Source organism: Musa acuminata, chromosome BXJ2-10 (assembly GCF_036884655.1).
Source record: "Musa acuminata AAA Group cultivar baxijiao chromosome BXJ2-10, Cavendish_Baxijiao_AAA, whole genome shotgun sequence".
Taxonomy (NCBI): domain Eukaryota; kingdom Viridiplantae; phylum Streptophyta; class Magnoliopsida; order Zingiberales; family Musaceae; genus Musa; species Musa acuminata.
The window spans coordinates 29,413,691-29,439,200 of record NC_088347.1 but is presented as its reverse complement, the minus strand read 5'-3'; the positions used below and the strand labels follow the sequence as shown (position 1 = coordinate 29,439,200).

At 40.3% G+C, this 25,510-nt stretch overlaps 3 protein-coding genes across 3 annotated transcripts; all 3 read left to right on the top strand.

Moving 5' to 3' along the window:
* The first annotated feature begins 2,080 nt into the window (after positions 1-2,080).
* Positions 2,081-4,427, top strand: LOC135624171 (type IV inositol polyphosphate 5-phosphatase 9-like). Its single transcript, XM_065127578.1, has 8 exons — positions 2,081-2,252; positions 2,331-2,470; positions 2,563-2,670; positions 2,784-3,123; positions 3,216-3,400; positions 3,488-3,596; positions 3,671-3,822; positions 3,916-4,427. The coding sequence occupies exons 1-8, from the start codon at positions 2,226-2,228 to the stop codon at positions 4,157-4,159; spliced, it is 1,305 nt and encodes a 434-aa protein (XP_064983650.1). The 5' UTR covers positions 2,081-2,225; the 3' UTR covers positions 4,160-4,427.
* Positions 4,428-9,942: 5,515 nt separating this feature from the next.
* LOC103968535 (homeobox-leucine zipper protein ROC8-like) lies at positions 9,943-13,737 on the top strand. The gene is made up of 10 exons (XM_009381786.3): positions 9,943-10,072; positions 10,165-10,282; positions 10,367-10,555; positions 11,294-11,758; positions 11,857-11,958; positions 12,044-12,253; positions 12,342-12,522; positions 12,611-12,873; positions 12,971-13,060; positions 13,227-13,737. The coding sequence occupies exons 1-10, from the start codon at positions 9,978-9,980 to the stop codon at positions 13,602-13,604; spliced, it is 2,091 nt and encodes a 696-aa protein (XP_009380061.2). The 5' UTR covers positions 9,943-9,977; the 3' UTR covers positions 13,605-13,737.
* Positions 13,738-15,653: 1,916 nt separating this feature from the next.
* On the top strand, positions 15,654-20,089 carry LOC135625007 (protein FAR1-RELATED SEQUENCE 5-like). Its single transcript, XM_065129191.1, has 2 exons — positions 15,654-15,807; positions 17,339-20,089. Exon 2 carries the CDS (start codon positions 17,343-17,345, stop codon positions 19,725-19,727), a length of 2,385 nt encoding a protein of 794 aa, XP_064985263.1. The 5' UTR covers positions 15,654-15,807; positions 17,339-17,342; the 3' UTR covers positions 19,728-20,089.
* Positions 20,090-25,510: the final 5,421 nt, after the last annotated feature.

Genomic DNA, 25,510 nt, shown 5'->3' with positions numbered 1-25,510 from the left:
ATGGTTTAGTTTAGGATAAGAGAAGATCTTGTCATACATCATCATTGGCAACTAGATAGTAGATTAAAGCTAATTAATCTATGTGTCTTGCAGATAACGGGGGGAAGGTGTCCCCCGGAGTGGAAACTTATAATATCTCTGGTTGCATGAGAGGAAACCCTAAACAACAGCAACTTGTCTCATAAGAAACACAAGAAAAAATATATCTTAATCTATACTCGAAACATTATTGGGATTAAAAAAAGCTAATCCAATGCACTCTCCACTTGGGTCTTTGTATATGAGATCAGAAGGTTGATTGGCTAGCTTGCAAGATATTTTTCTTGATCATATTTTAACTTGGCCCACAGCTACTGCATTCTGATGGTGACTTCATAGAACATATCCACACAATTGGTGGGTCCAAATTGAAACTTGTGGATCATGTTCAATCTGATCAATACTAAATGTTTGTAGAATTCAATACTTAAATGATCTCCTGTACAGAAGAGTAAATGTTAATAGCTATTGATTGTTTTAGTATTGGAAGATGGGAATCTTTGTGGCAGGAAGAGCTCATACTATGATTAGTACAGAACACATTCACTATAAATCACAAATCAAACAAAAGAATAGCCATTCAGATTGACATGATAATAATGACTAGTTTGAGACTGACGAGCACAGAAAGGTCAGATACATCCACCTACTCTTTTCAAGGGTGCATTCATGTATCATACAGAAAATGCTTATAAGTTTGAAGAGATTAATAATATGACTGCAAGCAGGTCAGAAACCATTGGCTTTGCTGAGGTTTTCAGGAGGTTGGATTTGGAGATGGCCAGGAAGATACACCTGCAGTTTCATACATCTCCATACAGAAGATAAAAAAAGGATCTGGAGATAAACAAGTGGGAGAAGTCAGCTGGAGAAGCTGGCAATTTGGGCTAAAGAAGCTGCTGCTGTGTTATCTACTTGATGGTAGAAGAAGACAACAACAAAGGATGGAACTACGTTGGGTCATGTGTGCTCATCTTAGTCTTCTTGTGATTATTATAGTGCCATTAATTTATGGCCTTAACTTCGTTCTGAGGAGGCATTTGATACTTCCTGTTGGGGTTGGCTGCAGGCCAACAGTGTGTTCTTCTGCAGATGATGATTCTCCAATGACAACTAGTCTCTACCACTTGGTTGTGATGTTGGGAAATGGTATTAGATAAGAAACAAGGATCGACTTTGGAGAGTGTCGATGAGACTTCTTTAACTCCAAGAAGTGAAGGATTTGTAAGCTCGGAAGAATAAATTTCTTGGTAGGTGTGTATTTCCCACATTAACTAAATTGCATCTGTTTAAATCTGATCTCATGTTATCTTACTTAACCAAGATATATGTCACATTTATATCCAAATTTTTAACATGTTAATCTTTTGGCTCATAGCATGAGCAGATAGCTAAGATATTGCTTGATTCTTTCCTGCATAAGAAGACACCAAGTTACAACACTTGATATATCCACTATGTAGATCAGGAATCTATAGGAGACATAATCCCAATGGCTGAGGTAAGGAGAGAGATGCTTCTCTGCAATTAAAATTCCACCATTGTCAATGTATGAACTGCAACAAGCATACTCTGCTGCAGAAGCATTGACAATGGGCTTCCATCTTCAACATCCATCCTCTTCTTCCTGGCAGATGATTCTCCTCAATGCACATGCACTCAGAAACTACAGGCAACATAATTTTATCAAGAATGATCAGCTCAAATCAAACTCGGTTATAGAAGACAGTTAAATGGAGGAGAGAACACTGGTGGTTCAGTCATATGTCTCGGATATACAAGTTGGCTCATGGAAAGAAGTTGGAGAGATTTTTTAGGGCAACTTGGAGTAGGCTCTGTTGGCACCAACCCTATGTTCCAATCCTATTGCAGCTTAAAGAACACCATCATCCGCACCGAATCTTCCATGTCAATGACAGAAAGATCTAAATGGGCTCCAGTAGACTTGTCTCTACGTGACATTAATTCTCACCGGTTGCATTCATTGACATCCAACATGCCACAGGTCAGAAGAGGCTCTCATTCCTCCTCCCTCTGCAACTTGCCAGAGTCTTTTACCTCTTACCAGGACTTTCTTGGGGTCAGTTGGCTTCCTTCTTGCTTATATATTCCCCCTTCCACCCCTTTGTTTCTCTCTCCTCCTGCACTGAAGCAAACCCTCTCTTCTCTCTCCACCGCTAACCATCATGCAGCAGAAAGAAAAGCAAGGAGATGTAAGCATATGCTGCTTCTCCATTCTTATTCCTCTGTAAATGTTCTCTGCAAGAACTAAAAGGCTAACCTTCATGCAGGTCATGTGGCTTAAATCGGTAGCAAACAAGCTGCTGAGGAAGCCGGTCGGCACCGATGCGTTGCTCGAGGGTGCGACTTTTGATGAGTTCATCAACCCAAATGAACCCCAGAAAGATCAGATAGACACTCACAAGTACAAGTATGCTCCAAACCTATCATCCCTTGGATTTCTATCTTACCATTAAGAGTTCAGTGTTGACATGGGTGTTCGCTCTCTTCTCCGCCTCTCAGACTATTCGTCAGTACTTGGAATGTTGGTGGCGTCCTCCCATCGGATGATGTGAACTTGGAGGACTGGTTGGATGTAAACAACAAGTACTATGACATTTATGTTCTTGGGTAAATTCATGGACTTCCTCAGCTAAATTGCAAGCTACTGTGAGTTAGAATGACGGAAGCAGATGAACTTGTCTTCCTGCGTGAGATTAAAGCTGGCTGCTGCTTTCCCCCAGATTCCAGGAAATCGTCCCGCTCAATGTCAAAAATGTTCTATGCCCAGAAAGGAGAAGAATCCTTGCGAGCTGGAACTCACTCATCGGCAGGACATTGAACAGGTCCTTATCTAACCTGAAGGGCCGAAAAGAAGCCAAGGCAGGGGAGAGGCAGAAGGTGCATCCGGTCAAGGAAGGAAGCTCTGATGAAGGCTCTGCACCAGATTTCCGCTGCATTATAAGCAAGCGGATGGTAGGAGTTCAGGTGTCGGTATGGGTCAGGCATGACCTCCAGCATCACATCCGCCACCCGGGCGTCTCTCGCGTCGGCTGCGGCATCATGGGCTGCCTGGGGAACAAGGTGCGTCATGTTACTCTCGATCGAACATGGAAATTCTAGATAGCATTCACGAGGTCTTGAAATCTAGAGATCTGGATTATGTTGGCGTGCAGGGTTCAGTTTCTATCAGATTTTGGTTGCATGAAACCAGCTTCTGCTTCGTATGCTGTCATCTGGCTTCAGGAGGGAAAGAAGGGGATGAGCTGAAAAGGAACTCGGACGCCATGGAGATACTCTCGAGAACCAGCTTCCCTGGAGGTCCTCCTCTTCATCTGCCACAAAAGATTCTAGACCATGAGTAAGTAAACCGACGAGGACAACCTATTTCATGTGCAAATGAAGACTTGGTCAGACTAAACCTGATGTTCTTGTGGGTTCCCTGCAGCCGAGTCGTCTTGCTTGGTGATCTAAACTATAGAATCTCTTTGCCTGAGGCCACAACAAGATCCTTGGTGGAGCAAAAGCGATGGAGCATGTTGTTAGAGAAAGATCAGGTACATAGGAACGTTACTGCAGAGTTATTCCGTCTCTGTTGTCATCGAAGTCTCAAAGCTCGCCATGCATGCAGCTCAAAGCAGAGGTCACCGATGGCAGGGTGTTCGAAGATTGGCAGGAAGGTGCCATCGCATTCTGCCCCACGTACAAATACTACCCCAACTCCGACAAATACTATGGATGCATGCAACGCCGGAAAGGCGAGAAAAGGCGAGCTCCGGCATGGTGAGTCACAGCACAACCTCCTTGGGGTCTTCTCCTGATCATGTTGTCGGCATTGCTCAACAAAGCTGCCGTTGGTATTATGACCGCTCGCAGGTGCGACAGAATTCTCTGGCACGGCGAAGGAATGAAGCAAAAGCGCTACGACCGATGCGAGTCGAGACTGTCGGACCACCGGCCGGTGCGAGCAGTCTTTGCCGTTGACGTCGATGTGAGGAGGAGTTGGAACTCGCTAGGAAGCTTCTTCTCGTCGGAAAGATTTCATCTGCCGACAGAGCAAAGCCAATTATTGATGGACGATGAGCACACAAGCGAAGGAAGAACAAGCATCCACATTTAGATCTCACTGTTTGCAGCTGTAGCTACTTCACCTGATGCAACCATACAGCTTGTTCTTGCCAACTTTGCTCGCTGTGGCGCATTATGAGAGACAGCGAGATTTTGGGAGCATCTTTATCTCTTCCTATATATAGATATAGATATAGATATAGATATAGATATATATATCTATCATTATTAAGGTTTTTGGTTGTGTGCACATCATATTGTTTTTAATTAAGGAGAGTTCTTTTCTCCTTCCATTTGGGGAGCTGAAATTTATGTGCGTTATGCTGATTCGTGATCATGGTTAATGGTTCGATAGCTTCGAATCAAACTGAAATCGGAACCATATGATTTGGTTCCGGTTCTTTAAAATTGGAATCAAAATCAGAACAGATGAATCTAACCTAGTGAATAATACTTTAGATTTGCTGTTGATATGAACATAAATTATAATAAAAATCAGAATCGGAACTACTAAATCGACCAAGGTTTCGAAACCATGATCACCCACCCCTAGATTTGACATGAATTCATTGGAACTCGATGCATTCTGCATGCTGATATCCTCCTCAATCCCTTTTTCTCGAGTCCGAGAGAGATGTCAGTCCTCATTTGAGGTCTGAGTCACTGACAGCAACCGATCCAAGTGGGAGATGTCTGTCCTCATCCGAGGTCATAGTCATTGACAGCAATGCCAAAACAGGAGTTTGGTAGAGGTTGTGATCATTCTCCCAACGAATGGGTATCCAAGAAGTTGTCTGGATATCTGAAACACTGAGCCATCTCAATTCTTAGTGATTTGGTCCAACAATCTTCCTAAGGAGTAATCAAGGAAATATTGCACTTCAAATGGCTGATACACATATCTGCAGGTTAAATGCATAGATTATAGTCTCTATCAAGAAGCCAACAATTATAACCATAGCAAATTCTAGATTAAATGCATACATCACGCACCTTCCACAATGTCAGACGAGATCTTCTCCTCCATAGGACATTAATTTCGAGAGAGAGAGAGAGAGAGAGAGACAATTGTTCCCGGGAGTTCCGATCTGCTGTCCCAGTCAGACAGGATCCAGTTTTCTACCCACTCAAAGAAGTGCCCAGACATGTGGGTCCCAATCAGTCGGCGAGTGGGAACCTTGAACCCTCGCTGGGGTTTAGCAGGAGGACCGCACGGCCATTGGGGCTGCAATATTACGTACGTGACCGTGCGTAGAACCGTCCATCTTGACGTGACTTTTGATCTCAGCCACCCACTTAAAATGGATTGGTCAAGTCAACTGTGTCATATCTGTTTATATTCATTTGGTGTTGAAAGAACAAATAAATGACTACGATCGATAGATATGATGAAATTGACGGTTCTGATGGCATCTTCCATCCATATCTAGTCTTATGCCTGCAAATAATAAAAGGAAAATAAATGCAGCATACGCAACCCTAAGCATCATCAATGGCCACAGTTGACCACAGACAACACGGAGACCATTGAATCCTATTAAAATGAACAACAACAGTGCGAATAGTGAGATTTCAATCACCAGAGATCGTCCTTCAAACAAATGCGACATAAACAACATGAAGATGAACAAGAATGAATCTTCATGGTGATTCTCGTCTATGATTAATTAATTTTCTCGAAATTAACATGATAAAATTCGATTGTTCAATCCGGAAGGTGTTTCGGATCCTTATCATAATATTTTTCTAAAAATATTATAAGTTGATTAAGACTAAGAGCGTTAAATCTTCATGCTGAGATCTAGTAATAAAGCCCCTTTAATGAATCGAGTTTCAAATTTTTAATCTAATATCAAATCTAAAGATAAATTAATTAGATTAAAGATGCGTATACCTCAAAGTTTAATATCTATGAGGATCAAAGTTAATGCTTCGATATAGTGACCCAAGATTATCATGATATTATTATGCATTTAACTATGTCAAATTCAAACATCTCAGAGTTATTTAATGATTTCTTGATTCAAATATTTTTTTTAATATGATACCTTAACAATATTGTATATCATTTTTTTCATATAAAGCAAAACAAAAAAAAACACTGAGTTATCTGATACATCATTTTTTTAGAACCATCTCCAGCAAACTGTATCCATCCGAATTGGATATGAAAGCATAGAATTGCGAATGGAGAGAGAGAGAGAGAGTTGAGGTCACCCCATCAACAAATGGAATAACCCACAGGTACATTAGGTTTATCAATTAAGGTTAGACTGATGGATTTGATTTGAAGGATGCAGGTGAGCTACTTGGTCCCAATCGCCGCCCTCGTAGTAATGGAAATGCCAGCTTGATGCATGCAGAACATGGTTGATTCAGGCTTGAGCTGGCTAGGGTTTCAGCAGCTGGGAACAGCTTCAACATCAGTACTGAACCCCACCCAGTTCATGCAAGCCTCGAGCCCCCACTTTGCCTGTCCTATCATGCAGTGTATAGTTCTGGTGGTGGCCATGTCTATGGTTGGAGAATGAAGTACGCGAAGCAAAACTTTGGAAAGATGTCACACTATCAGGTGGGCCTCATGTCTATTTCCACTTCGTAAATCGAATCTTATGTTTCTTTCAATCTATAAAATTAAACTTGGATAAAGGAAAACTTTAATCCTAATTTAGTAAGTTATTTCGCTTCCGATGCAGATACTCAAATCAGATCCGACATCGACTCTATTAGAACTGGTGAATCAATTGATCCGATCACATGTTTAATAAAAATTAAATTTTTTTTTATTTTCTCGTAATAAAATAACTTAAATAGTTAACTAATTTCAATCACAATAGGAATGGTTTAATTTTATTTCTTTTTCATCCTTCTAATAAAACAAAAGAGACTGCACCTCATTTGCCTAATTTAGCATATATATATATAATTAAAAGAGAGAGTGAGGCGAAATGACATGAATGGTTTCGTAAGATAAACAGATTCATGAATGAATGAATTCCAGAGAGCTGTCAACCTTCTTTAGGAAAGGACGCAAGCAGTGCGTGCATGCATTGATTCTCCCCATTGCCCACAGTCTTATTAGTACAACATCCCATAAGATCTCACTTTGAACTGTGATTATTTATATTTATATGTTGTTTATCTCGATTTGTTAATCCTAATACGACACTGTGATGCATGCAATTCTTCTGAGTACATTATATCATTCTTTTAATTACTTGGATACATTTAACACCTCACGTGGTTTGCATCTGTTTTTTTCATCACAATATTGTTTTTTTTTCTTTTTTTTGTTGATACAATATTTTTGGAAATATAGAAAGAGAAGCCTCGTGAGATGTCATGGCCAACAATTCCAATGTGCTTTGACTAAGTTCTTTTTCTTTTTTTTTCTTTTTTTTTCAGATAATTTTTTATTTGGATTATTGATGTGAAACATTCTAACTAGAAGTTGAAGTGTATTTCGTATAACGATTTCTAAAATTTTCTAATTTCATATATAAATCCGTCAAAATTAAGACACTTAACATATCAGATATTTCATTTGATTTAACAAACTAAAAATTAACGAAAATTGCCTCTTACATTAATACAAAATTGCACCAACTTTTTTCTTTTATCGCCAACTCATGAAGAAGAAATAAGAGACAAAAGTTTAAAGATATAAATAAGGAAAGATAGGGAGTAAAAGAAGAAGAAATAAAAGTAAATGAGAAGGGGTTAGCTCCAATATAGAAGAAAATTAATAGACCGAAGGTAAAAGGTAATGAGAGGGAAGATAAGGGAATCTATGATGAAAGCTATAAGCGATTGGATTGAATATACAAAAACGAAGAAGCTGAAAAGAAGAAGAAATTAAAGTTTATTAAGAAGATTTAAAAAAAAATTGAACTGGATACAGCTAGAAGAAGATGGAAGATGAATTGGAGAAGAAAATGGGGGAGATGAGAGATTGAGGATTAAAGAGAGAAGAAGCTGAAAGTGCGAGATGAAAAATGAATTATGTCAAAAAAAAGTTTTAAACAAAAATTATTCCAGAAGGTATTGTTTTTATTCTAAACAACAAAAATGCTCATAATTTACTGATAATACTAGGAGAGGTAGAAACATTACTTAGAAATTAAATGTACTGGTGGTGCTACCACTAGGAGAAAAAGAGAGACTTCAGAAAATTTATAAAAAATAAAAATAAAAATATTTTACTTTAACTACGGATATTATTTTTTATTATTTTCGATAACGATGAAAGATCTATGTATCCGATCGTAAATAATTAAGATGTTATAGTTTGTCGTTATCGTTATGGTTGATTATTTTTTTCCAAAAGTTGAACTACATAAATGTCTACTTTGTAATTTACTCTCTCGACTACTACATTTGAACTTATTAAGTTTGAGAATATATATGAATTACTGATATATCTAATTTGTCGTATCTACGAGGAAATTTTATATCATTACTAAAGTCACGATAGCTTAGGTTTGCGTCTTACAGTTTGGAAAACCGTTATTCTACTTATCATTGAGAGTTCAAAGGGATCAAATATGAAATTATATTATAGATTATATAATAATAATAAAATATATGATCAACTAAACAGTATCAAATTATATGGAAAGATCCATAAATCAGTATCCCAATATATATAGATAGAAATGTTCCAATGAGTATTTTGACACTTCATATGAAAGCCAATGATATCCTTGATTGTCATGTGGCTACCTTGAGCTACAATAGAAATGCTATTATGGACAAAAACTTTGGCCCTTCTTATGATGATACTTGAGTTTAAAGCCTGACAAGCTGCTCAATCATGAAAGGGATACACCCCCTTAGCAGGCATCAGTGTCACTGTAGTAGAGAGTAGCTTAGTCCAGGTATGTCCAGGAGCTGAATCCTTTCATACTGTATGCTTTGGGCTGGGCATCAAGAAGCATTGATGGTGGGGAAGGACCTCCCACCCCTGCATGGCTGTATGGTTTTGGTTAGAAGGAGAGGAGGAATCACATGATGGAAACACTGGCCTTTTCATTCAAGGTGCTAGCTAAGTCATCATAAATTGGAATCACCAACCATAACAGCTGAATCCGAATGGCGAGGTGCAATGCAACCATAAATGTGCTTTGCTTACCCTACACATGTTCCTGTTTGCAAGGATGGCTGGTGAGTTATGAGCACGCTGATGCTGCAGATGCCAAGTCCTTCCATGGTGTCTTCTTCGGATCACATCAATTTATTATCCTACCTACGTTAAGCCGAGTAGTACAATATCACTGTTTACACCGTGTTCTTTTTTACCTCCCAATTCTATTATATATGTGTATGTATCAGCTCGAAAGTACTTGAGCTTTGGAGAGGTAACAGCAGAGAGAGAGAGAGAGAGAGTTGCGTCCCGCTTCTCGTCTTCCTTCAAAGCTTTGCCGCTTCAGAGGAGGCGAAAGATGAGATAGAGTACGGGAAGAAGGCAATCCAAAACCATTTAACTCGCGTCCTTCGTCAGTATTTTCCCTCCGCAAAGGAACGAACGGTATAATTCGTAAAGTTGTGAGCTTTTAATACACAGAGAGAGAGAGAGAGAGAGAGAGACGGGAATGATCGCTGTGCGTTAATGAGGAGGTCAAGCGGACTGAACCTTTTGAGATTTCTTCCGCGCGCGTCGCCGGTTTCCTTATTCGGCTTCAGAGCCGAACCCAGATGAAATCGGAATAGAGAATGGCGAGCGAGTAAGCACGAACTGGCTCGGCCGGGTGCCACCTGTCAGCCTCGCTGGGATGGGTCCCAGTGCCATGGAGGCGCTGTAGCGAACGCTCCTGTCATTATAAATAGCGGCAAGGAGGAGAGGTGTTGTAGGAGAGGTTGGAATAGAGGGGATGGATTCGGTCGGTGAGCGAGATGTTTCTGAGGTCCAGAGAAGGAAGAAGCGTTTCTACCGGCACACATCCCAGCAGATTCAGGAGCTCGAAGCGTACGCTCTCGATCTCATTTTGCATTGTTTTCTCCTCTGATCTGGCTGCTTTTTCGTGGCCTGCATCGGTTGAATGCTTTTGGGTTGGTCAGGATGTTTAAGGTGTGTCCACACCCGGACGAGAAGCAACGGATGAAGCTGAGCCGAGATCTGGGGCTGGAGCCCCGGCAGATCAAGTTCTGGTTCCAGAACAGGAGGACCCTGATGAAGGCAACCTTTCCATTCCCCTTCTTCTCCATGATTTTACAGTGGGGTGATCTTTCTCGTTGATCAAATCTTGATCTTTCTTTGCAGACACAGCACGAGAGGTCGGACAACTGCTCACTGCGGGCTGAGAACGACAAGATACGGTGCGAGAACATCACCATGGAAGAGGCTCTCAAGAGAGCCGTCTGCTTGTCCTGCGGCGCCGGCCCGCCCCCCGACAACCCCTTCTTCGACGAGCAGAAGCTGCGGATGGAGAATACACGCCTGAAGGAAGAGGTACGTGAGCTGCTGCCTTACGATGGGATCTTGTCATCGCATGTTCCTGTGTAGACTTTGGCTTTCGAAAGTCGCAGTCGAGTAATCCTTCGTCTGATAGTAAATTTTAGATTAAGATAAGCTCTACTTCGATGTTAAATTCATATTTATTTATTTTAATGAACTCAATTTTGTTAATTAATGCTAGGATGAAAGAACTATGAGGGTAATGAAATATTAGCATAAATCACCTTTCTTTGCTCTTGGGATTAATGAGGTCGAATTATTAACTACTTTGATTATAGTTTTTCACTGTCATTTAATGTCTCCGACATTTAACATCAGAATCCTTCCACCGCTTATTCGCATAAAACTTGTTTTGCTTCATGTAATTAAAGGGAGAGGTTATGCTAATGTGATTAATTTGGTCTCCCTGTGCCGGAAACTATCGCAGCATTTCATCTAACTACAAACCAACGCGTGATCTGTACTCGAGCCACTGTTGGTTTTGATTAGAACTCTGACACGTTCATTAATTTCTCTTTATTCCCAAAAGAAACATTATTTTGGGTTAAACCGGGATCTAGTATTCTTCGCATTGCTTGGCAAATTCCAAACTATTCAGGTTTTTCTTTTCTTTTTCTTTTTTTTTCATGTGAATTATTTTATTTGTTTATCCTATCCTGGAATTGTTAGATACACACACACACACACACACGTAAAGGGAATGAAAATTTTGATGCTAATGTCCTGCTGCAGGTAGATCGCCTCTCAGAAATTGCATCGAGGTACTTAGGCAGGCCTATCACTCAACTTCCTTCGAGTCAGCGACTATCGGTCTCACAATCTGAAGTGTCCGTAGGAACCTACTATAATCCAGGGATTAGCTCTTCCCTTGATCTCGGCCTCTTGTGCCAGAGTTCCTCTTCTGTTTTATCGAACCCTTCTCCCACAACTATTTCTGATCTCGAGAAACCTATTATGATGGACATGGCCTCTGCTGCCTTGGAGGAAGTGGTCAAGTTGATTCAGACCAATGAACCCCTCTGGCTGAAGTCAGCAAGTATGGGGACAGAGGTCCTTCAATCTGAAACCTACGAGAGGATCTTTCAGAGACCGAGTCAGCAGCAGTTCAAGTTCTCAGATACGCGAACCGAGGCATCGAGGGGCTCAGCTTTAGTGATCATGGACGCAGCCACACTGGTTGATATGTTCATGGATTCTGTAAGCATTAGCCTTGCTTTAAATGACTACTTTTTTTTTTTTTCTTCTTCTTCTTCCTTTATCATGTTTCGATCGCGTCGGATTCGGTTTAATCGCAGAGCAAGTGGATGGAGTTATTTCCGACCATAGTTTCCAATTCAAGGACCATCGATGTTCTTGCTTCTGGAACGTCAGGAACGAGGAGCGGATCTCTACTATTGGTAATGAAATGTTCTTCTGTACCTTCGATCGATACAAAGCTACTGATTTTTCTCGTCTATATTGATCTAACCCAAAGGTACGTAGATGTATGAGGAACTGCAGGTTCTGTCGCCGGTTGTTCCTACACGGCATTTCTGCTTCCTACGATATTGTCAGCAAATCGATCCTTGTTTATGGGTGATAGCTGATGTTTCGGTCAACTATCCTATGGACAGTCGTCATCTCCCTTCTCCCCTGTCGTGCAAGCTTCCATCTGGCTGCTTGATTGAGGCTATGCCCAATGGATACTCTAAGGTGATCGGTATCCAATTCTGTAGATGATACTCTCGACATTGCTGTATCTTATTTAGTTAACAGGATGTTCTTGGTATCTTCGATGTAGGTAAGTTGGGTCGAGCACGTACAGTTCCAAGAGAAGAACACAATCCATCGACTCTTCCGAGATCTAGTAAACAGTGGAACTTCTTTTGGCTCAAATCGATGGCTCACCACTCTACAGAGAATGTCTCAGAGGTTTGCGTGCCTGATGTCAGCTGGACTTTCTACCAGGGACATTGCAGGAGGTAATGGCTAACCGCTTGAAATGCATGGAAGCACTTTGACCGACTGGTTTATACGCTATTTGACTGTGAATTCAACTGTGGGTCTCAGCGGTTCCCTCGGTCGAAGCTAAGAAGAGCATGATGAAGCTTGCCCACAGATTGGTGATGGACTTCTGTGCCAGTTTTAGTGCTTCTGTGGGGAATAAATGGACCATGCTGTCCGGGATAAATGATGATCTCCGAGTCACTCTTCACAGAACAGATTCCTCCCTGCCTCATGGTGTTGTCCTCAGTGCAGCTACATCAATATGGCTACCATTGCCCAGGGACAGAGTCTTTAGTTTCTTGAAGGATGAACAAAACCGACCTCAGGTCGCTCTGCAACTTCACGAGACATCGATCGTAGCTTGTCTCTCTTGTAATCAATCACTTATGACATCTAACTTGCTGTTTATATGATTGCTTTCAGTGGGACGTGTTCTCGATCGGAAACAATCTGCAAAAGGTTGCTCACATTACAAACGGTTCAGATCAAGGAAACGCAATCTCTATCCTTCGTGTAAGTTCTTAATCGTCTCCTTTCCTTATAGATATCAGGTAGTGTGTCATCACATTACGGAAATCATTCATTACTGTTCTTCTTCTTCAATTTGCATCAAGCGTGAATTACTTCATTTCAGTTATCATCACTTTGATAGTTTTCTTTGTTTGATGGTGAACAACAGGGATTAAACTACACTCACAACATGTTGATACTCCAAGAGAGCTGCACTGATGCATCTGGCTCGGTCGTGGTGTATTCTCCTATTGATCTACCGGCCATGAACACTATCATGAGTGGTGAGGATCCATCCTACATACACATCTTGCCGTCGGGCTTCACCATACTACCTGATGGCAGCTTCGGTGTGGGAGGAGGAGCTTCAACCAGCTCTTGTCCAACGGGAAGGCCTTCGGGGTCGCTGGTTACTGTTGCATTCCAAATGCTGATGAGCAGCTCTCCAGGTGCTAAACTGAGCTTCGAGTCAATAGCCACAGTGAACAACTCGATAAGCAATACGATTCATCAAATAAAGGCTGCCTTGAGCTGCCCCAGCGTCTAATAATCTGAAGACCATTAAGATCTCCCTCCTCTCTCTAAAATTTCCAGTGGCTGCTTCAAGTTTTGATGAGATGGGGAGGGCATCCTGTTGTGGCATTCGGAAGAAGATTAAAGCGGTCTTGTTTTGTTGGTTGGTCGTCAATACTTCCGTCAGCATGGAAGCTGCTGCTGCTGCTGTAAGTCTCGGGACAACTCCGGTCTTCGTGTCAAATAAACCAATCAAGTGCTTACATTTAGAAGCTAAGCACTTGAAGGAGTCAAGAACGCACCATACCTTCTCCCTCTTCCTCTGTTGTCAAAGCTGTAGGCTTTTTCTTTTCCTGTGTTCCATCTTTTCCATTCTTCGTGCAGCAAGAGGGTGTAGGTTCGGGTATTGACTTCTGTCCCTGAACTTTCATGTATCAATAAGCAAATCTTCTCCAAACTGACTTGCTCCGAAATTGAGAAGCATTTCCACATCTCAAATCTTTGGCACGATGAGCAGGAAACAGCAGATGCAGATGCCGCACCCGGAAATTGATCGGGAGCTTCAGGTGACCAGATGGTGTTGATGCTGCAGAAAATCAATAAAGTCCCTGACAGACATATACTTGATGTGGGACATCAAACATAACTCTGCATTGGTTCTTCTTCATGATGCCACTTCCAGATGCGGTTTTCTAATGCATTAAAACGAAAAGTAAATATGCTATACCTACTCGGTCAGCTTTGATCCTCTGGTGTTGTTCCTACCAAGAACTGTCTACTTGCTAGACAAATTAACCTGTCGCTCTGGCCTCAGCACTATTTCAGCCAACTAGAGCTTTTAATCCTCTCTGCAACCATCCTTCTTCATCCCTCTCCATATTCATTCATCAGAAGCTTTTTATAATTAATCTTCTCCCTCCCCCACCTCCTCTCTCTCAAGTAACATAAACTAAGTTAATATCATTTATGATAGCTACAGGGATCTTTCATTTTCAACGAATTATAATATCATTTAGTCTTCGGAAATTTTCTCGAAATGCCCTAATTCTTAAAAATTATCAAAGTATTTTTTCATGAATAATAATTTTGCTCTTATGCTTCAATTCTGGGCTCCACTGTTAATAGTCAAGCCCTAGCCAATTGTTCTACAGGTGAGAGTGAGATGGGACAAGCTCGACAAAGGCAAATAGGGTTTCACAAAGATAAGAGCGAGTTCAATGAGGGTTAGCAGGGTTCATAAAGACAAAAGTGACTCCAACACTTAAATGAGAGGGGAGGTAGGGTAACAATGTTGGTTGTCCATGATGTGGGCAAGGACTCTAAAGGCAATGCAGGCAAGCAAGAGCGATAACACTGGCTACTTATGTTGCGAGCGAGAACGACGAAAACAAAACACACAATAAGGCAAGGACAAGTTCAATGAGGGTTAACGAGATTCATACAGACAAAAGTAGCTTCAACGGGTAGACGAGAGGGGAGATAAGGCAATAGTATTGGTTGTCTGTGATGTGGGTGAAGACGCTAATGATAAGGCATTGATTCAATAGGGGCAATGTAGGGAGGTGAGGGCGACAATGCTGGCTGCTTACATCACAAGCAAGAACGACAAGGACAAAACACACAAGAAAGGATCCAATAAAAATCAATAGAAATAAGGATGGTATAGGGAGGCAAGAGCGTGTATAGAGATGATGATATATTTAATAAAGATATGTGTACAATAGTCTTTTCGAAGAGTGGTAAAATTTTTTGGAAATGGGTGCTTCAAAATTTCTCAAAATTTGAGATTTTGTTCGAAAATTTGCTCATTAATTTTTCGCTTAATTTATTTTGAGATAATATTTATCAAAAATGGATGTCCAAATCAGAATCGGGCTGGGTTCGAGTACCTAAATGGGCTCGAGATGATTCGTTGGAGCCATGTACGAGTATTAACCGGTCTGACGCCCGAGCCGCGTTATCGAGCCGGCTGTCTAGGTCCGGTTTGGGCTGGGCAAGGCCACTGGTTGCAGCGCGATGGACCGGTTCATTGAAGCGACCGATAATAAATTAGGCGTGGTTTCGTTCGGGTTCGGAACAGAAGTTGCGGTAGCGGCCGATGGAGTTCGGGATCTTAAGTTTGTAGTTGGCTAGGGCTCCTCCTGCACTCGCCTGCACCTCTCGCCGGCCCCGGCAACGGCGGCGCGTGGATCTCCGGCGGCCCCCTCGGCCTCCGCGGTTCATAGTTTGTCCTGCCGGTACGCCCACCTCCTTCCCCCCTTTCTCTATCTCTAACGATCGTCTTGCCGTGCAACTTCTTTATGTGAGGCTGGGGTGTCGCCGAGGTAGAGAATGGAGAGGGTGAGTGGAAGATTCGGGAGGGGATGTTACCACGATTTCTCTGGCATCATCTCTTGCTTTTCCACTCTAATCCGCGTCAGTATGAATCTTTTTTGTTTCTTTACCATTGAAATGTTTTCTTTTGTTGTTTGTTTCTTCGTTTGAAGGGGAAGCGGTTCTTCTCGTACTAGTTGAATCTTTTTACCGACACATATCACCGATTTTTTTTTCTTTTTTCCTCTAATGTTTCTCATGTTCTATATGGGTGCTGAATTTCGTAGTTCTCGCTAAAGGTTGATATCATTGACGGCCTCAGCAACCTATCAGGAAAGAAAAAGACACAGTGTTCATCCAAGCATAAGCAAAACAATTATTTTTATCTCATGTTGAAATGGGTCCTTAATATGTTCAACTATCATTTGGGCATCATTTTCTGTGTATTTTGTTAACGATAGAGAAAGTATCTTCTCTAATATATTATTATCCGATTTATGTATTATGTGTATATTCCCTGCAAACACACCCAATCAGTAATCTATAGACATTCTAAATAGTTAGGAGGATATATAAAGTGCTGCATTAAATTTAGAGCCAGGCATTCACAGGGAATGACTGGTGATGTAGATTAGTGAAACCTCTGAATGGTTGGATCAGGGATTTTTATGATGACGGTTGGCCTTGTTAAATGCTCTTTCATGGAGTTTTGGTTACCATTTTGCATATCTCGGCAACATGTCTTCTGAGATGTGTGAGGCTTATATGTTTCTCGGTTTCTGAAGTGGCTTATGTCAATTGTGAACTGTCCAGGTCTGTGCAGTTCCTTTGATTATGGATGAATATTTTGTTGGCTCCTAAGTAATAGCCCGGGATAGGGTTATCAAAGTGAAAGCTGTGGACAATTTTTTTCTTGGTAAACTATAAGCATCTGGAGGTTTTTTTTTTTCATTTGTCCAGAGTTGTTATAGTTCATTTGTGCATTGGGATTAATTTGGGAGGCAATAATCAATTTATACATCAGTTAGTTTGACACACAAATTCTGTGTGTGGACATGTTTATCTTCTATTGTGCCAATGTATTTTTTAGTGTTCGCATCGACATTGACTACCTTTTATCCACTGATTCCTTCAAAGGTTAATACCATTTTGCATCAGTTTTGCAACAAATTCAATATTGCACATGTATTATCATTACCTGTCTCACTCTTCATAGTTGTTGACCAATTGAATTATCGTTATCAATATTGCACGTGTATTATCGTTATCAATTGCATGTTGCTATTTTTCATAGTTATTGACCAAGAGGGAACAAAATGGGTGGATAAATAACATGTCGACTTTTTGCTCTTTATTGTCTTATCTATGAAATCTTGGTAGCTGGTTCCCTTCTTTGTTATTCTGGTCAAAGTTGTGTTGATTGCTTTAATTTTTTTCGGTATGATAATTTTTCAGGTCCATGGAGACTACCTCAAGTGAGGATGAGGAATCACTTAAAGATAACAATGTGGACCTCAATGATGACAACATTGAACATCACATGGCATTTGATGTCAGCAATCAGTTGGCCGATGCAGGGAATCTCTTTTCCTCCCATCAACAGAACTCAGAGAATTCTGAGCCTTTTGTTGGTATGGAATTCGAATCAGAAGAGTCTGCAAAGTTGTTCTATATGGCATATGCTAGTCGTGTGGGGTTCTCTGTACGTATCAGCAAGTCTCGGCGTTCAAGAAATGATGAGTCCATCATTATGCGACGATTCGTGTGTTCCAAAGAGGGCTTCCATTTAAGAAAAGGGAAATTTGATGATGGTAAGAAGAAGAGAAAGCGTGCAACTATTAGAGAAGGTTGCAATGCTATGATTGAAGTAATACAAAAATACTATGGCAGATGGGTGGTTACTAAGCTTGTGAAGGAGCACAATCATGTGGTGGCAGCACCCAGTAGGGTCCTTTATGTTGCACCAGAGGCATATGGTAATGCAGATCCTTACCTGGGCATGGAGTTCCCATCACATGAAGCTGCACAGACATTCTATTATGCATATGCTAGTCGTGTTGGATTTGATGTCCGAATCAGACTATCTCGTCGCTCAACAAGGGATGAAACCTTTGTTATGCGTCGTTTCGTGTGTACTAAAGAGGGTTTTACTCCACATGAAGACAGTTATGATGAGAGCAAGAAAAAGAGAAACCGGACTCCTACACGAGAAGGTTGCAAGGCCATGTTTGAGGTAATTAAAAAAGATTATGGTAAATGGATTGTTTCAAAGCTTATTTTGGAGCACACTCATGATCTGGCAGTTGCACCAAGCAAAGTGCATTATATCCAATCCGATAGTGAAGTAGTCGTCCTTGCTAAAAGTGGTGCACTTAATCGTGAAAAGTCAGTAACTCCTAATACAAAAACACATCTTGGAAAATTTGGGGACTTAAGCAATATTCCCTCAAGTGACAATGACTTTATGACTGAGGCAAGAGACATAAGCCCGACTGTCTTTGGTTTGGAAGACACTCAAAGTCTTTTGGAGTATTTCAAAAGGACGCAAGCTGAAAATCCCACATTCTACTATGCGTTTCAAGTTGACAAAAACAATTGTCTGTCCCATGCATTCTGGGCTGATGCAAAAGCTAAGATGGCCTACTATTGTTTTGGTGATGCTGTCACAGTTGACACATCATTTAAGGAGAATAAGAACATGGTTCCATTTGTTATGTTCACCGGTGTGAATCATCATTTGCAGTCTGTAAATTTTGGATTCGCCTTGCTTACTGATGAATCAGAAGCTTCATTTGTTTGGCTTCTGGAAAACTGGATCATAGCAATGTGTGGACGCCATCCAGTTTCTCTTAGCACTGACTATCATGAGGCTATTGGATCAGCGATTTCTAGGGTGTTCCCTGAGACACGTCACAGATTTTGCAAACGGCATGTATTAAATAAATGCAATGAAAGATTGTCCGATGTTTATGTGACACGTAATACTTTCAAACAGGAGTTTGAAAAGTGTTTAGATAAGTCTGAAACAACTGATATATTTGAGTCGAATTGGATGGTTATCCTTGAGAAGTATGACCTTGGTGATAACTCATGGCTAAAATTTTTGTTTAGCATTCGACAAAAATGGGTCCCTGTTTATCTGAAAGATGCATTTACAGCAGAAATTTCAGCAAGTCAAAAACCTGAAAGCCTGATCAGTTTTTTTGAGAAGTACTTCAATACAAAAACATCTTTGTTAGTGCTTGCTTCTTTGCTTGAACAAGCAATGACAGGTTGGTATGAAAGGGAGGCCTTAGAAGATTTAGCTACATCTTATACCCGACCAATTTTGAGAACTCCATCCAACATGTTGAAACAAGTAGCAGACATATATACACGAACAATATTCGATGTATTTCAGGAGGAATTTGTTGAATCACTAGGTTATTTTGTCGAGAAAATTGAGGATGGCTTAGTTAGCAAGTATAGTGTTACGAAAGATGAGGATGTCTCTACAACATTTATTGTGACTTATGATTTCTCAAACAAAAGAACAAATTGTAGCTGCTGCAAGTTTGAGACAGCTGGTATCTTGTGTAGGCATATATTGAGGGTCTTTTTAACAGTTGATGTTCGTGCACTTCCAGACTGTTACATATTGAAGAGGTGGACAAAAGATGCCAAGAATGGCTTTGTATTGGACGAGTGTGTTCGGTACAATGAACTTTATCGTGATGCTGTGAAATATGCAAAGGAGGGTTCAACCTCTGAAGACGTTTATACAGTAGCAAAGAGTGCACTTCAGATAGGTTTCGCCCAGGTATTGGCTGCAAAGAAGAGTATTGTCAGTCAATGTACAATGTGAGGTGGGCTGTCTTCTAGTCATGAAGTGGAGCCATATGAAACTGCTGCAGCCCTGGCATACTTGTATTATTAGGTCTAGAATTTTAATTTGAAGTTATTTATCTAATTTTGCTTTCTCTGATCTTTTATCTCTTCCTTAGCCTATTTCCTTACAGATGCCTGTACATAACCTGTTTCTAGAAGTACTGATATTTGTCTCTGAAACCATCCCTGTTTTCCTTTTTCCATTTGTTTCTTTTGTTCAGAAGGAAGTGCTGATCTTTAAATTGACTTTCTTTTTAAATTGTGCATTATCAGCAATATTTGTATATTATTTTATTCCTTAATGTCTATTAGCAAGAAATTATAGCCTTGTTTTCTTCATTTGTTATCTGTTTCGTGATGTAACTGCTGCTTGAGAATCTAGTGTTATAATACTTCATGACAAAGGACAAGAGTCATTATATCTAATAATATGATCTAAAGGTTCTTTTAAGCAAGAGATCAAGGACAGAAGAATTCATGTTGCTGCACACAAGTAAACAAAAAAAAAGAAAGAAAAGGGAAGGGAAGGGAAGGGGAGGGGGTGGGGGGTTTGGGCGCGGGCACGGGGCATACTCAGTGCATGATGTTCCCACCAATGTGGGGTCTGGGTGAGCGTCCTTATTGTTGATGTGCACAAACAGTTGAGAAATATGACTTGTTGCTATTGCAGACCATGTAAGAAGCAGTAGTCACATTACTTTGAATATTCAAGAGACCTGGGATTTTTTTTTTTTTTTTTACATTCATTTCATTGCTACAAGTGATTTGCTCTCTCTCTGTACTTCTAATTTGATTGGCAAACAATGTAATTTGTTCATATCCTATGAAGCAAGCCAGTTTAGAATTACTAAATAATCTCCATATATTTTTTAGCTTGGTTCCCCAACCTCTGCTCATTTTTACTTGGAATCTGGATTAAACTCCCTGCAACATTTGGAGCATTTTCTTATTAGTGTTCACCTTAAGTTTTCTGCTAAATTATTGCACTTTATTTTAACCTGGACTTTTAAGGATCCTCAATAATGTTTTTGTCTTGTTGAAAAAGAGACTGTAATTTTTCATTTTTTGTGCTAGCTTTTTGGCTTGGTCAAAGAATCATAATGTAATAATTTATAGTCATGTGTTTTTTATTATAAGTTGAATTGTAGCAGATATAAGATCTTAAATTAAAAGGGACAACAATTGTTATTTGCAACTGTATGAATATTAACATGCTTCTAATGAAAATTAGGTGTTAATTATATTTATACTTAAGTTGCTTGGAAATTGATGGTACTAATTGACTTTTTCATTATTCTTAATAGAAAAGCATTTTAGGCTTGTGGTTCTCTGTTTTAATATCTTTGTAGTTTGGAAATGGAACCTGCAGCTTGGATGTTTCTATTTCGCATGGTAATCGACTTGGAAATAATGTAAGAAGTTGATCAATTATTCCTTGGAGCCTGCTCAACTAAAATGCTATACAGGAACCCAATTTTCATGAAAATATCTTATGTTATGTTGGCATTTTAATTTTTGATTATATCTTGCCACAGTTTAATGCATCCAGGATATCATAGTGACTTTTGTTTCATCTCTCTATTATGGAAAGACATCCATGTGTTGCGTGAAGAAGATGATTTGAACCTGGAGCCATCATGTTTGCTTAATATGATATTCTTGTGAGGATTTTCTGTTTTCAATTGTAGACTGATGCTTTACCAAAGCCACAAGTTCAGCTATAGATTGTTCTTGCATAAACAATAAATGATATGTAGGTAAGTTTTCTTTTTTTCGGATTTATTGGGAAGGCATGTGACATTTTTAAAGATAAAGCTACCTGTAAGCCTGTAACTGAGTAAAATGCTTACAGTTTCATTTGTCATTCTGCCTGACAGTTGATATGTTTTCATAATGACTATGAATGCACACCTGGATTGCATGTAGTCAAATTGATAAGTTCTTAATTAACTCTGAAAGGAATATTTTATGAAATAGAACTCTTCATGATCTCTGTTTAAAATTGTTGTGCTTTTGCATATGATTATTTTTTTATTACTCGGGTTCATGTTTTAAACAGTTAAGAAGTTGGTGAAAAGTCATGATATGGCTCATTTTTCTTCTACGAATTTAATTCGTATTCCTCATTCTTGCTGTAATCTTCTGCATCTTCCATTACCCACTTCAGTTTTGTCATAGAAAACTGTTTTGATTGCACGATTCAGCTCAACTATGATGATGATGTGTTCATTTACTCATCGAGTGTTACTATTGTGGCCAGATGAATATCTATCCTTCTCCGAGAATGTTATCAGGTTGTAAAATGACACTCTTTGTAGTTTTCTGTCTAATGTCATGGTTTGATAAGTATAATAAGAATTATAATAGATAAAGAATTTTTTGTTATAAGTTATTAGTTCTTTTATTAGTTTGATTACTTTAGCCCTTGCCGTGCAGTCATACCCTTTGATAGTTTCACTATGTGCTCGTCTTTCCTATATGATTTTTTATATAGATAATATCTGGTACAAACCGATTGCTGATGTTTAATTTGAAGTTTAGGACTGTTTGATGGATATTTAAAAAAAGATGAGCCTCAGAATGCCCTTAATTTTTGAACCTTGAAGCTGCTTGTGCTAATATGCGCATGACTAGAACCAATATTCCACACGTCTAGGGGCTTTGGTGGAAAGCACTGAAACTTCAATTTGGTGTAGTGCTTTATTGATATTTGGTTCATTGTGCAGCTAGTAACAGATAAAATTGGACTTCTGCCGAGTCCTGGATACTGGATGTCGATGTGATTATTTTTGCTGAATTAGTGGCTGAAGACTAAAAATCTTGGTTTCTTTTCCTCATCATTGTCCTTTTTTCTGCCATGTGTGTAATAGCAGTGTCCATGCTGTCAACTAGTTCATGATGATATTAGATTGAAATCTTTTTTCTGCCATGTGCAATAGTGGTGCCCATGCTGTCAAACTAGTTCATGATGGAATTAACTTGAGATCAGCTTCAATTGATCTCAACCTGTTCATAAAGGCTTAAGCCACCTGAAACTTTGGTGGTTGCATTGATGTGGATCAGATTCTGCTTTATGATCAAAGTCTTGTTTTTGTGGCATATAAGTTTGATGGTGGAGGGAATTAGTTTAACTTGATTTTTATTGAATTTATGATTCAGCAATGGTCGCAAGAATCATTCACAACAATGTTCCCTTGCCTGATGGTTTTCATGAAGTTGGCTAAATCTTGCTTTACATGTACAGGGCCAAAGAAGAAGCTGATACCAGGCAACAGCGTGCCCTAATTCTGCAGTTTCACTTTGGATGGATGTCCTTGAGAAATTGTTTCTGGCATTTCAGAGTATTTAACAGGGAATAATTTGAAGCATAAGCATAAGCATAAGCATACCAACAAAAGCTAGGAAACACTGCAGGCTTTCATATTGTTTGTGTCAGAAAGCCCAGGAATCTCACGTCGCCTCTGAGTAATGTGGTAGCTTGGTGAAGCTAGATGAGTTCTGATACATGGTTTGCTGCTCCTTGAGGAACAAGATGAAGCCATCGGCAAAGGTTCCATGGCTTCTTGGCTTTTGCCTTCAACAAGATGCAGGGATCACATGGTGCGTGTTTGGTTCCTTGTGTTCTTTTGCAAGTGAAGGTTTGCCACGAGGCAAGAGAAAACCCACCATAAGCTCTGCCTGCCATGCTCCATGAATTATTTGCTTGCCATTACTTAAAAAGGGGTGAAGGATAGCACATAAATTATATGGAGCAATGTTCCACAAGGAACATCCTTTTTGAGAACACCATAACCCTTTTTCTTTCACTCCACAGAGCACCTTGGTTTGTCTTTGCTGAACATGCACAAGCTTTTGTGTTGCTGTGGAACCTTTAATCATCAACTCTTTCCAGTGTGACACACACAAACACTCCATGAGACACTTCTCACATCACTTTTTGTTCCATCTTTTTTGTCCGTCGTGCGATGTGATCCACCACCAAGGAGTGAGAAAGATGGTGGCACATGGAATGGGGACTCGTTCCTAAAGGGACTTGTCAGCCAGAAGAGGTCAGGGAGAGGTACCGAAAGCATGGCAAAGGGAGAAAAAGGAAGAGGAGGAACCCTCCGTTCATAACATTTAGATTCCTTTTGACTCATTATTAGCGATCACTACTCACCATATCATTATGGAGCAGTGAATTATACACTGTGAAAGACTGTAAACGTCAACGGAATGGGAAAAAGCGCTCTCTCTCTCTATCGCTCGCACTCATTTTCAATCACTAATTGGTGGCTCACCGATGATTAATAATTAAGTTAAATAATTCCGCATGTAAGCTTACCACGTGAATATTCAAAATAAATGTCTATTATTTTGAATGCTATTTGTTTTCTTCCACATCTTATAAATATTAGTTCTGATCCCCTCATCCATCCACTACATAGTACAAGGTGAAAGGTAGCGTTGAGATTATAATATTACCTGAGCTTGTGATAGGTTGCACACGAGTTTTTCCATTTAGAGAGAGAGAGAGAGAGAGAGAGAGAGAGAGATTTGTGCAAGTGCGTGACGGCCGGCACGCCAAATTATAGAAAGAAGTAAACTCTCACGTGCGTTTCTCGTCTTATTCCTCGCAATATATGTTAGGCTTCATTAAGTCTTTAATCTACGCAATTCTTTAATCCTTCCTATACACACATTCAAATACATCATTTCTTTTGTTCTCTAAATTGGATAATCAGATTATCTGATGTTATCGATATTTGATGCGCAATAAGTCGAACCAAAAATGTTATCAATTTGATACTAACAGTCCCCCGTCGTGTAACAGGGTTTCCCGCTGCAGCGGGAGGACGAAGGCGGTGCGGATGAACAGCGGCGGAGAGAAAGACGAGAGGTGAAAGGAAACATGGAGCGCGCGCGCCCGCGCACACACACGGACGATTCCTTCTCTTTTGGCAGGATGGGGACGAAGTGGAAGATGGCGTTTGTGTGCGGTTTGACCACCCTTTTTTTACCTGAAGGAGGCGATGATGGTGATGGTGATGATCGTCGCTTTAAATCAAATCGGTCAGTGGGATGTCTCCAACCCCTCTCTCTCTCTCTCTCTCTCTCTCTCTCTTCGGTTCACCACTCTCTTTCCCGTACTTCTCGACACCTCGGTCTTCCTCCACCACCCTCTTGTTGTTTCATGGAATCAAGAACCCCTTAATTCTTGACATCCGCTTACGTTGATTCTTCCTCAAGATTGTTAATGATGGGATGATCCGTTGGAAGGGAAAGTGTCGAAAAATCCTCGCCGAATTAAGTCGATTAAACATACGTGCTCGACATCCTTGGCAATGTAACCACTAACATGGGGACTAATCATCGCCCATGATGATTAATTAGGTGAAGATTCGAGCCCTACACTTCTCCTCGTTGGCAACAACGCATGTGCCTTTCTTGAGGCTGTGTTGCAAAGGAGAGAAAAAGGAAGGAAGGTGTGCGTTATAATGGGGGAATACAGCACATGAGATCCCGAAAGAAGCTTAGTTTAGCGAGTGATGATTAGGTTTTGAACTCCAAGTTAGCCTTTCCATGGAATATGGCCTGCAACAGTCATCTTCACATGTGCGAAGAATCTTCCTCACGTCATCTCACCATTCCTTCCGTCAAGCGTGCAGAGGCTGAGCCTCTTTTCCCTTGTCAAAGTTGGATATGATTCCAACACATGGTTCGATCTCTCAGAAAGATAAAAGAAACGAAGCCCATAACTCAGCTTGGCCAAGAACTATG